The sequence below is a fragment of the Ranitomeya variabilis genome, chromosome 4, assembly GCF_051348905.1.
Source record: "Ranitomeya variabilis isolate aRanVar5 chromosome 4, aRanVar5.hap1, whole genome shotgun sequence".
In the NCBI taxonomy this organism is placed as follows: domain Eukaryota; kingdom Metazoa; phylum Chordata; class Amphibia; order Anura; family Dendrobatidae; genus Ranitomeya; species Ranitomeya variabilis.
The window spans coordinates 288566294-288579428 of record NC_135235.1 but is presented as its reverse complement, the minus strand read 5'-3'; the positions used below and the strand labels follow the sequence as shown (position 1 = coordinate 288579428).

The 13135-nt window shown below is 44.1% G+C and overlaps 1 protein-coding gene across 2 annotated transcripts in view; it reads right to left on the bottom strand.

The window, feature by feature from the left end:
* Positions 1 to 7550, bottom strand: part of PUSL1 (pseudouridine synthase like 1) — a 62985-nt gene extending 55435 nt beyond the window's left edge. The window contains exon 1 of one of the 2 annotated variants that reach the window (XM_077250125.1): positions 6183 to 7550. In XM_077250125.1, coding sequence (XP_077106240.1) covers positions 6183 to 6259 — 77 coding nt within the window. In that variant the 5' untranslated portion in view covers positions 6260 to 7550. The remainder of the gene's footprint in view (positions 1 to 6182) is intronic. The other variant, XM_077250126.1, reaches the window with a different exon arrangement.
* Between the last annotated feature and the right edge of the window lie 5585 nt (positions 7551 to 13135).

Here is a 13135-nt window from a genome sequence, read left to right as displayed (position 1 = left end):
AGTACTGAGCCACGGAGCCTGCACTGAGCCACGGAGCCTGCACTGAGCCGCAGAGACAGTACTGAGCCACGGAGCCTGCACTGAGCCGCCGAGCCTGCATGAGCCGCAGAGCCTGCACTGAGCCGCAGAGCCTGCACTGAGCCGCAGAGCCTGCACTGAGCCGCAGAGCCTGCACTGAGCCGCAGAGCCTGCACTGAGCCGCAGAGCCTGCACTGAGCCACAGAGACAGTACTGAGCCGCGGAGCCTGCACTGAACTGCGGAGCCTTTACACTGTGTTCCAAATTATTATGCAAATTGGATTTAAGTGTCATAAAGATTTAATTGTTTTGCATTTCAAATAAACTCACGGATTGTAATGTTTCTCAGGGTTCAATGGATCACTGAAATCAATCTTAAGCACATGTGATAATTTTCCAGGTGATTCTAATTAAAGGAAAACTACTTAAAAATGATGTTCCACATTATTAAGCAGGCCACATGTTTCAAGCAATATCGAAAATAAAAAGGATCTCTCTGCTGCTGAAAAGCATTAAATAGTGCATTGCCTTGGACAAGGTATAAAAAAATTAGATATTTCACGAAAACTTAAGTGATCATCATACTGTGAAGAGATTTGTGACTGAAACAGAGCACAGACAGAGTTCATGCAGATAAAGGCATAATGAGGAAGGTTTCTGCCAGACAAATTCAATAGATTAAGAGAGCAGCTGCCAAAATACCATTACAAAGCAGCAAACAGTTATTTGAAGCTGCTGCTGTCTCTGGAGTCCCTCGAACCTCAAGGTGTAGGCTTCTTCAAAGGCTTGCTGTGGTGCATAAACCTACTATTCGGCCACCCCTAAACAGTGTTCACAAGCAGAAACGGTTTCAGTGGGCCCACACATACATGAAGACTAATTTGCAGTCTTCTTTACTGATGAGTGTCGAGCAACCCTGGATGGTCCAGATGGATGGAGTAGTGGCTGGTTGGTGGATGGCCACCATGTCCCAACAAGGCTGCGACGTGAGCAAGGAGGTGGAGGAGTCATGTTTTGGGCCGGAATCATGGGAAACAGCTGGTAAGGCCCTTTAAGGTTCCTGAAGGTTTGAAAATGACCTCTGCAAAGTAAATAGAGTTTTTGACTGACAACTTTCTTCCATGGTATAAAAAGCAGAAACGTGCCTTCAGGAGCAAAACCATCTTCATGCTGACAATGCACCATCTCATTCTGCAAAGAAAACCTCTGAGTCATTGGCTGCTATGGGCATAAAAGGAGATAAACTCATGGTGTGGCCACCATCTTCCCCTGACCTCAACCCTATAGAGAACCTTTAGAGGATCATCAAGCAAAAGATCTATGAGGGTGGGAGGCAGTTCACACCCAAACAGCAGCTCTGGGAGGCGATTCTGACTTCATGCAAAGAAATACAAGCAGAAACTCTCCAAAAACTCACAAGTTCAATGGATGCAAGAATTGTGAAGGTGACATCAAAGAAGTGTCCTATGGTAACATGTAACTTGGCCTGTTAGGAGGTTTTGGAGTTAAATAGCTTTTTTTGTTCAGTGAATGTGACCTCCTAATGCTGCAAATTCCACAAATGAGCATTTTCAGTTCTTTAAAACAGATCAAATGTCTAGAAATTCTACTGTGCCTAATAATTTGGAACAGTGCATTTTGAGGTTTTATTCATTTTGGAGATTATACTGTTATCATTGGGAGGTTTCTTCAATAAAATTCAATGTATAATCTAACAGGTGATGACTTTTATTAGACTGACTGTCATTTGCACCGACCGTTTAGGAAAATCTGAGAAAAATATCATTTGCATAATAATTTGGAACATGGTGTACTGAGCCGCCAAGCCTGTACTGAACCGTGGAGCCAGCACTGAGCCGCCGAGCCTGTACTGAGCTGCCGAGCCTGTACTGAGCCGCGGAGCCTGCACTGAGCCGCGGAGCCTGCACTGAACTGCGGAGCCTGCACTGAGCCGCCGAGCCTGCACTGAGATGCGGAGCCTGCACTGAGATGCGGAGCCTGTACTGAACCGCGGAGCTTGAACTGAGCGGCGGAGCCTGCACCGAGATGCGGAGCCTGAACTGAGCGGCGGAGCCTGCACTGAGATGCGGAGCCTGCACTGAGCTGTGGAGCCTGCACTGAGATGCGGAGCCTGCACTGAACCGCAAGCTAGCACTGAGCCGCGGAGCCTGTACTGAACTGCGGAGCCTGCACTGAGCCGCGGTGCTTTGTGTGCTGCTCTACAGGGTCCAAGGGGGCCTTACTGCTCCACTGATAGAGCCCAGACATGTAATTAGACATGTCACGGCAGGGACCTCTTGTTGCCAGCACCAAGCCAGCTTACACCTTGTGAGTATATTTTGTCTCTCTATCATTAGCTTGATATTGCACCTTACGGTCGGTCTTTGACCTTGATGCACCATGCACTTTATTAGTATATATGTAAATTCATAGCTAAATGTATATTTGCACATTTGGACGTATATTGTCCATTTTCTATTTGAAATGAGATATGAGAGTCATTAACTCATGGTTATTCAATAGCAGTGGCAAATTGGGCTGGTCACAGTGTGTCCTTTGTTATTGGTTTCCAATGGTTCTCTTTTTTATTGTGGTTACTTAAAAGAAATTTCTTTGTGTATCTTGTATATTTAATAAACACCCTTTGAAGGATTATACTCTTTTGTGGTCTTTTAGATGCCTCTATTTTGTTGTGTATACATATTTTCGAGTTTTATGTCCTCTTTTTGCCTAGTTTTGGGACATTTGTTAGGTGTTAATGTAATTAGACAGGTAATGGCAGAAAGGTGTTTTATGTGATGAATGAGGAGGTCGCAGGTTTAGTAACAAAGGACTCACACAAGACACTGAAATTCTGCCCCCCCCCCGTCACCATGAAGAGACAATATTCTGTCTCCAGATTGTTTTGCGGCTCAGTAATGTAAAACGTATGTATAACTGAAAAAAGTCTTACTAAACTGCCACATAAAGTAAAACTCTTTAATTAAATGTCAGAAGGTATCGATCTGCTTATAAGAAAACAATCAGACCCCATGTGATTGATACTACGGGTCGGGTGAGCGTTTTGGGTGGGATTAGTTGTTTCCATTGACAATAGGGGAGATTATGAAGCAAAATGCTACAGAATTCTATTCTAAGTAAAGAACACGTTGTGTCTAAATGCATCAGCGTATAATAAAACCTCCGACAATCAGCAGACAGACCAGGGGAAATGGGGCGGTGGCGACGGAATAGCGTCTTTCTACATTTCTGTTTCTGGAATTTTGTTTTTTTATTTTTTTGTGGTGGATCACTGACATCGTCACATCACTTCATTGTTTTTTCTATTTTTTAAAGCTTTTTTTTTTTTTTCTTCAGACCACCTCGAGTTTTCAAAAATTGTTACAAGGAGATTTCTGATCTCTTTCTGTGAAACGTAGTGGTGAACAGTGTCAGGTACATCAGGAGCCTCCCACTGTACCCCGATTGTTGTGCACCTCGTTATGGGGTACAAGACTGTAACAATAATATTGGGTGGGATCAGCTGTTCCAGACATTTCTAGTTAACCCCCCCTTCACACTAAAAAAACAAACAAAAAAAAAAACACATTCTTTTTTAATTTTTAGATGTCTTTTCTATTACAGCCTCCTGAGGTCGGTATTTTTTACCATTTATAAGTCTGCACTGAATGGTGGACGGGGGTTTCCTGCATAAAGATCTTTTCTATAAAACTCAGACATTAAAAATGTGTTGGCTTGTAAGCAGAAAAAACCCTCAGGTTATGTCTATTAAGTCTAGTGTCCCCATCTCATAGCGGTGATGTCAGTAAGGCTACCGCAGTTCACAGCCTCTGGGTCTCACAAGGGCAGCGTGAGAGCCAGAATGGTGAGTGGTGACGTCAGTAAGTTACCGTAGATCACAGCCGCCGGGTCTCATGCTGCGCAGAGCAAGAGCCAGAATGAAGACGTCACCACTCACCATTCTGGCTCTCGCATTGCCCTCGTGTGACCTGGAGGCTGTGAACTGCAGTAACCTTACTGATGTCACCACTCACCATTCTTGCTCTCACGATGCCCTTGTGTGACCCGGAGGCTGTGAACTGCGGTAACCTTACTGATGTCACCGCTCGTCACAGCAGCCAGGTTCTCCTGCTGTGCGGTATGAGACCCAGCAGTAGCTGCTGTACCAGTCTTTGGAGCTTTGTTCTCTAAACGGGGCTCCATACACTGGACAAAGACGACAGGGATCATCTTGGGACCTCCATTTGGACTTCGGCGGATCGGTGTGGATTATTTTTATTTTAATAAAAGGGTGAAACGAAAATTATTGGGGAATGATTTTTACAAATAAAAGACTTGTGTCTCTTTCTTTCGTTTGACTACAGGGTTAGTAATGGGAATGTCTGACCGCAACCTCTCCATTACTGACCCCAGGGCTTGATGTCAGCACCAGCTGCTGACATCAACCCCACAAACCCATTACCCCGATTGCCACCGCAATCTGTAAAAGCCAAGGCTAAGCGCCAGAATTGTCACGTGTAATGGATGCGCTATTTCTGGAATGGCTCAGGGCTGGTCTTATTAGGTTGGGAAGGAACCAATATCCATAGACTTTCCTAGCCTATTAATATCAGTCTGAAGCTGTCTGCTTAGCCTTTGCTGGTTATTAAAAATAGTGGGGAATCCACATCATTTTTTGGGGGTACCCTTTTTTAATAACCGGTAAAGGCTAAGCAGACAGCTGTGAGCTGATATTAATAGGCTGGGAATTGGGTATTGGCTCCTTCACAGAATAATAAGCCAAGCTCATAGCTATCTGCTTTCCCTTTGCAGGTTATTAAAAATAAGGGGGACCCCACTCTAATCTATTATTTTTTTTAGCTAAATACATGTACAGTAAACTACACACATACGTCCCTAATTATATAGCTCACGGTCTATTCACTATACTTGCACATCTAATAATAATAAGAATTTTACAGACAATAAAAGACATTACAGCAAAACAATAATCACAGAAATCAGCAGATACCAAGAGGAATGTGTGCCCTGCTCATAAGCTTACAATCTATGAGGAAATAGGGAAGACACGAAATGTGAATGGTAACATTTGCTTTCATTGTTCTGACCAGCCATAATGTAATAAATCAGGTGTTCATGTAATGCTGCTGTATGCGGTAGGCCAGTCTGAAGAAATACATTTTTAGGGCACGCTTAAAACTGTGGGTATTGGGGATTAATTGAATTATCCTGGGTAGTGTATGCCAAAGAATTGGCGCAGCCTGTGAGAAGTCTTGGAGACGGCAGTGGGAGGTTCTGAATATTGAGGATGTTAACCTCGGGTCATTAGCAGAACGGAGGGCATGGGTAGGGTGGTAGACTGAGACTAGAGAGTAGATGTAGGGTGGTGCTGAGCCATGGAGCGCTTTGTGGTGAGGGTAATAAGTTTACACTGAATTCTGGAGCAGATGGGTAACCAGTGTAATGACTTGCACAAGGTAGAGGCATCAGTATAACGATTGGTGAGGAATATGATCCTGGCTGCAGCATTCAGGACAGACTGGAGAGTGGAGACTTTGGTAAGAGGGAGGCTGTCACAGTTCACGGGGAGGATACCTTTATCATCCCCACCACTCTCACCAATTTGTCATGAACCTGGGTTGTTTGGTTGCTCCTGGTTCTTTCTGAAGGGGATTTATCTATATCCCACTTCCCAGTTCTGGTTTGGAACTTGCAGCTCTCTGGCGCCCCCTTTACCCTCAGGTCAGACAAGGTACTGCACCTAGGATAATTAGTCACCAGAAAGGCTGCCTTACTTTGTACTGGCTAATGCGCACACTGCAGCAAGGGCGATATAACTACTCCCACTCAGGCGTGAACAATAATTATCAATGCCACCGATCACTACAAAGCCTCCCAAATGCACAGGACAAATTATGCTGCCAACAGCTCCTTCTTAATTATTAACGGGTCCGGAGCCAACCCAGATTAGTAGCATAATTCACTTCAGAGGACGTGACCGTACGCTATAGAGCAAGGAAAGACAAGCTAGTAATTTTATATTTTACTCCAAAAAAAAGGTAGGCAGTGTTTACAGAGGTATCGGAAGAAATTATAAAGAAGACAAATATAATATGTACAATACAATTACAAATAAAACAGGATTAAAGTTGAAAAACACTCACATTTCGTTATGCCATATCATCTTATGACTGACCGTGTGCTGTGGAGGAGGGGACACATCTAGATGCATAGCACGCATCTGTATAGCAGCTAGACCCCGGACAAAGACACGTGAAGACTGCTGCTTTACTCACTTATTTCCTAGCCTAAAACCAAAGCCCCCCCCCCCCTTCTGTGGTGATCTCACTTAGAGGCTGAATCCTCTCCTATACTTAGAGTTATGGCGACCATTTTTGTGCCTAGCTCGCTGTATGAATCTCGTATACAAAAGACACAATGATTAGGATGTGCCCCACATCAGGGGGATTCTTTTAAGTGTAAACACGGTGTAATTACATGACCCACTTATGGAGAAACCCGCTCTTTGTACTCGTTGGGTTTAGCTTCTAGCGATTTCGGGGAGTTATAGATCTATCGATGGATATCTGGAATATATAATTCTTATATCTCTAGCCCTGATCGGTGCCAATAGACATAACCTTCAGAGAACAATAGAATCTCATGCTTTCTATACCAGTTTTAACCAGTACCAGGTGGGAGGGGGAATGAGAAAGGTAGGGAGACTTGTCTGTCGCAGCATAGAGCCATATAACTTCTTGAGGGAGGGGAGAAATGAGGCGTTTTGGATTACACAATCAGGCAGAGTGGGAAGAGGGGGGTTGCGCAGGCGTGTACTATGGAGGACAGAGAATGAACTTCAATCCCATATTGCAGCCAGCATGCAGCCAGTGGGTAAGGAAAGGGTGAATCAAACACCCGAAAACCCCGCCCCTATGGCTAAAGATTGTTCCCTCCAAATTCAGGTGACAGTGTCCCTTTAAACAAATACATATTTTTAAAAATGCACAGAGGGTACGAGCTCTCAACAACTCCCATTCACTTTTCTGGGGCGGGAAGACATAGCGTTTTATTGCACATTGAAAATATGCAGCATGAAAAACTGGCCAGATACTCATGGAGGGGCACTTCGCCTCAGAATGCAATTTTGTTTTTTTTATTTTTGTAACAGTGATACACAAGGAGTTGTCCAAAATAGGACCGTCCCTTTAAATAGTAGATGATTGCAGACCTGACCCACGATCAAAGCCTTAGACTGTAAAGGTCAGCCATAATGCAGCCTAGTCTTCTCCTGACATGAGCCCTGTCCTGTGCATCCATCACACTGACCTGTACTTGGTTCCAAAATACTGGAAGAATAACAGATACCGAACTTTATTAGAGCCCATTCTGAGTGACCACAGCTTCCCCCAGTGCACAGCCTGCAGTGCAGAGCGCCAGTGCTGAGCAAGGACCCCGAGGGCTGCCCACAACTGCCTGACCGCCCTCTACCATTATCTACCAGCCACTGCGCCCTCACTTCTCTCCTCTACTCCATCCACTACCTACCCCCGTGACTATGTAGATGTATTTTTACATCCTAGCGCCGGTTGTAGCTGCTTTCGGTAACAGTTCGTTGTTTCATTGTTTATATGGTAAGAGATAGAGCGGTTTCAGGGGCTTGTGTAGAAACCGACGCCCTGTTATGACGTCAGAGTAGACGCGGGGCTGTCCTGTGTAGCGCCTGAGTGTACTGGTAGCTGTTCAGCTGCGATATATCATAGACATAGATACTGTTCCTAATTGATAAAATGACCACGTGGTTTAGCAAACTCCTCTCTTTGCCTGGAATAAAAAACAATAGTTATTCATTTTGCAGAGCAAAACTACAGCTAATAGCTTTGTAAAGCGTCAATCCATGCTGGGAGTTGTAGTTCTTTTTTTTTTCTTTTTTTACTGCAGTGAACCATTGTGATATGGGATTATACAACGTGTTTGGAGGTGCAAATGGAAAATGGTTGTATATGCACTTGTTCCAATGAATAGGAGCTAGGAATCATGCACATGGACACATGCAGGGTCTGGATCACATGAATGCAGTCACTGCAGGCAGAAAATGGCATGTGATGAGCTGCATAGCAAAAATACAGAGCAGGAGTGACCCTGGTATAAAATGGACATCATGTTATAGTAGGAAATGCTTAAAGGGGTTATCTACAACTTTTACATTGATAATCTATCCTCGGTCATTAACAGGGGCTTTATTACAGTAGATGCAGGGGTTGCAATCACATCTGGGCCCTGGAGCCTAAGGGACCCAAAAAGTCCTTTTAGCTCATATACAAAGATCAATTGAATTAATTGTGGCCCTGTTGAAGCTTTTGCATTAGGGCCCATAAGCTTCAAGTTAAGCCACTGGCCGGACAAAGAATTGACATGCTGCAGAATGTAAACCGCTGTGCTTCCGCGCGTTTTTTTCCGCAGCATGTGCACTGCAGATTTTGTTTTCCATATGTTTACATGGTACTGTAAACTCATTGAAAACTGCTGCAAATTCGCTGCGGATCCGCAGCGTGTGCACATAGCCTAAAGAGTAAGCCTCCAACAACAACAACAAAAAATTCCTATCGAGATAATAAGGGATAACTTGCTGATTGCTGCGACCATGAGTGGAGCAGAGGTGCGCATGCCCAGCCTCCACGAATTTCATTTTCAATTGGACTTTCAGAGAAAACCAAGTCCAGCATCCGACTTTCTCCAGCACTCCTTACACTATGAATGGAGTGACTGAGCATTCCCAGAGCCCGATCTCAGGACTGCTGCAGGTCCCAGTGATCAGCAGTTATCCCATATATTATGGATAGGGTATAACTTGTTTTTTTGGAAATAGCCCTTTAAAGTCATAAGAATTTCACCCCCAAAGCTATTTATATGAATTGATATGCAATTGAAGCTGGAGAGCTACTTGTAGATCTGAAGCCTTTGTCACTCCAGCTCTATTCCCCCCCTTTGGGGGCATCTTTTTAACTAGCACATTCTGAATGTGTGTTTTTTTTTTTTTTACTATACTTGCTAGCATTTTATAAAGCAAAATACTGGTGCTCAAAAGACACCCAGGCATCTTCAGGGTATTTTTTTAACCATTCCACTGCCTTCTATTATAAAGTACCAAGCTTCTTCAGAGCAGAAGGCTCCTGAAAAATGGTCAGGTCACTACTTTTAGCCGCTTGGCTTTTTTGGAAACCTGAAGCATGTAAAAAGGCGCTCAAAAGACTGAACGTAAGAACAGCAAGACATTTTAAGGGTATGTGTCCACGGTCAGGATGGCCGGCGGTATCGCCGGAGCGGCGAAGCCGCTCGGCGCTAAGCCCCGCCCCCTTTCTGGGACGCGATGATGCCGGATGTGTTAACTGTACACATCCGGGATCATCGCTCTCTCCCATAGCGCCCTGTGTTATGCCTTGCGGGGACGCTGCGTCCCCGCAAGGTGTACGGACATGCTGCGATCTGAAAAGACGCGCAGCATGTCCGGAGTCGCAGGGAAGACGGATGCGGGTTTCCACGCATAGTGGACACGGGATTTCATAAAATCCCCTCCACTATGCTGGAACATCTGGACGCTGCGTGTTTGACGCTGCAGCTCTGCGCAGCGTCAAACACGCAGCGTTTACTGACCGTGGACACTCACCCTTACAGAAACACACACATTCAGTGGAGCTTTTTTCCATTTTTTATCGGAGCTGAATCTCCCCATATCCTAAAGACATTGAGGCTTTCAAAAATAACAAGTTTTTCAACCAAAAACCTCTTCAGGAAGCTCTCTTTTTTTGGAGGAGTATTTAGAGGAGTTCTTACCCTCCTGGAGAGGTTTTTTGAAGATTTTCGGAAGAGTTTTTTTCCCCCTGATGATTTATTTGCAGCCTTTTGATTGGACAGTGCCTCATTTGGAGAAGTTTTCAAGGAAGTCACCCTTTTTTTTTTAACACCAGGCATTTTTAAAACCTCTTCAGGAAAATAATTCTCTAAAATGTCTTCATATGAACAGCAAAATTGACTTCTCATAGAAATTAATGACATTTATCCAATAGTTTTTTCAAGCAGTTTTTTGCAGAGGATTTTGGAAATGATACTGAAAACATCTAAAAAAAAAACCACCCTGTTGTGTGCACAGAGCCTAAAAAAGGTTTTCTTGTTTCTAGCTTCTTCCCCTTTGGTTGATGTGAGTCGTGTCTTTCCCTCCCTTCCACGTTCTTTGTGTATTACATATCTTGGAACGATGACGTGGTCAGGAATGCAGAACGTCTGCTCGGTGAGCGAGGAGGCGAAGATGTGGAATAAAGGCAGTGGAGGATGATGGGAGTAATTGGTCGCTCACGCATACATATACGAGTGTGCTTCCTACTGCTCTTACTGTACCGCTGCCCCCTGATACTGACGTTATCACCTAATGCAATGCAGCTTGTAGATGACCGGAACATTGACTTGTTTGATCCAATCACTGCAGATCTAGTAGTCGCTATGCGTCGTTTTGTAGAAAAAACGCATCCTGCAAAAGTGCTTGCAGGATGCGTTTTTTCTCCATTAACTTTCATTAGCGACGCATTGCCACACGTCGCAACCGTCGTGCGACGCCACCACGTTTTCCGCCCCCGCCTCCCCGCACCTCACAATGGGGCAGCGGATGCGTTGTAAAACTGCATCCGCTGCCACCGTTGTGCGGCGCTTTCACAGTTTGCGTCGGTGCACCGCAACGTCGAATTGCGACGTGCACTGCACGACGCTGGTGTGAAAGTAGCTTTATGCTGAGCCCTGTACAACCCCGCCCACACCACTGATTGGCAGCTTTCTGTGTACGCTGTGCATAGGCAGACAGCTGTTAGTTGGGGTTGGACCAGGAGACAATTAGTCCTGTCGTGATAATCTCCTGCCGATAAAACACTGATTTTTAATTTTAAACAACCACACACAGCATAGTAAGTTACACACTGCCTGAATCAGGGTCTCTGCCCCTACATCATGCTGCTCTCAGATTACTTACCCAAATCCTGCTGACAAATTCCCTTTAACTTCTAGATCCAAGAATACAGTAGAATACTTAAAGGGGATCTCTCACCAGATTTCACAATACCAATAGACTTCCAAACTCTTTGCCCCTCACTTGTTATTCCCCACCCCTCCTGCATTTGACTGACAGGTCAGTCCAGTTGTTGTCATCTGTCGCTCCTCACCGGGATCCTGTGCATGGACACAGATCACAGGCACTAACGGCACACAATGATCAGATATCAAAGACCGGACTGACTTGTCAGTCAGATGCAAGAGACAGGAATAAGGAGTGAGTGTCAAAGACCTGGAAGTGCTTGGAAACGCCCCAATGCACTTACAGCTAATTTGCATAGAACCTCCAGGGTGGATTTCTACAAGAATCTACAAGAAATGTAGGAATTTACTCCTATATAGCCATCCTTTAAGATTTAGGCAAGAAATATGCTGATCTATACATTGTTATTTATTAGGGCAGACACTTGGAGATAAATTCATATGACATATTCTACTATTGGCTACTAAGCGTCCCCTATTATCAGCCTATAATGGTCTTTTCCATAACAATGTAGGTGGTTTGGAATGGACCACTGCAACCACTAGGGGGGGAGGATGCCTTGATTCCATATGTTGGATATGGCATAGCAGTGTGACTTCCATTATGAAGCCACGACACAGATGTGACCCGACCATTACAGAAGCGTCATCAGCTCCAGGGGCTTCCAGTAGCCATCTTGCCCTTTCTTAGCTTGTTTTCTGAAGTTGTGCACGGAGATCTGGAGTCGTCGCCTTCTGACGGCGCTTGCAGGGAACAATCATATCTGGACCACCGACAAACACTACAAAAAATGAATCATCGGAGAAGAGAGGCGTTTACTAAAAGGAACGGCAATGTTATGATGTTTTGTAAAGCTTTATATGTGGTCTTATTAAACAGATCAAATGTTTATACACGGGGAAAGATTCAGAGAGTTATGTCTGTTACTAGGAAAAACAAAGAACTCGAGGAAAGTTAGGAAAAGCTAATAAATTAGCTTTGTTAACATTTGGCATTCTATAATGTTGCACTGTCTATTCCTGGCTGCAGAATGAGTTAACTTAGGACCTGTCAGTGAGCTCCTTCTAACACATGAGTTTGTATCTCTTTTATCTGTCATTTTCTGAGCTCCTCTCAGCTGATTTATCACCGCTGACCACATCAAAGTTGAATGTGCAGGGAAACAAAAACTGTAAGAATCAAACAATGCAAAATTTGTAATGAAACCCAATTGCAAAAATTATTTTTTAGCAGTTAAGGTAAAAAATATATATATTGTCCCCAGGGGCGGAACAACCCCTTACTATATACACTATATACACTCCAATATGTGAAGCACAAAACTATAGAAGGTCCTGAACTGCAGAGCAAGAAGTGATGATACAGAGTGACCTGCTGCGCTGCCCTCTTGTGGTCATTCTAATGCTCACACCTTCACACTGCTACACAAGTTCACTTTTGTGACATTGTTTCTTGAGAGTTTATTAATCCATTTTTCTGGTTCACTATATTACCCAATCTAATGTGTTTCGGTTGAAATAAACTGGAAACAGATTTTTACAATATCTGAACTGAGCAATGCAACCTAATCACCACTGGAAAAAAACGAAAAAACAAGATATATGCTGATGGATCTCCCACTTTATTCATGTGAATGGCACTAAGCTGCAATATCAGACGCTGCCTACTCATTTCTCACTGTGGGTAACTTCTGCATATACAGTATGTGAAATAATACTGATTCCATGGACTTTAATGGCAGCAGTATACTTGTATATGACCTACATATGTATTGAGCTCCCCCTAGTGGTACCTGTATGCAGCCTGAACTGTAACATTTAGACTGGGGCTACATGGTGCAGCAATTCTCAGGCATGTGCTTTTTTTAGGGGTTTGTTAGCAATTTTTCAGGCCCCAATGCAAAATTTGGACCAGGGCCTCCAACTCCGTGTTGGTCAGCTATAAGGGCTTTTGCAGCATTCTAGATCCTATAAAGATATAAGTTTAACAGTGTCCCCATCATGGCACCTTCCTGTAATAATGTCTCCCATCCTGGCC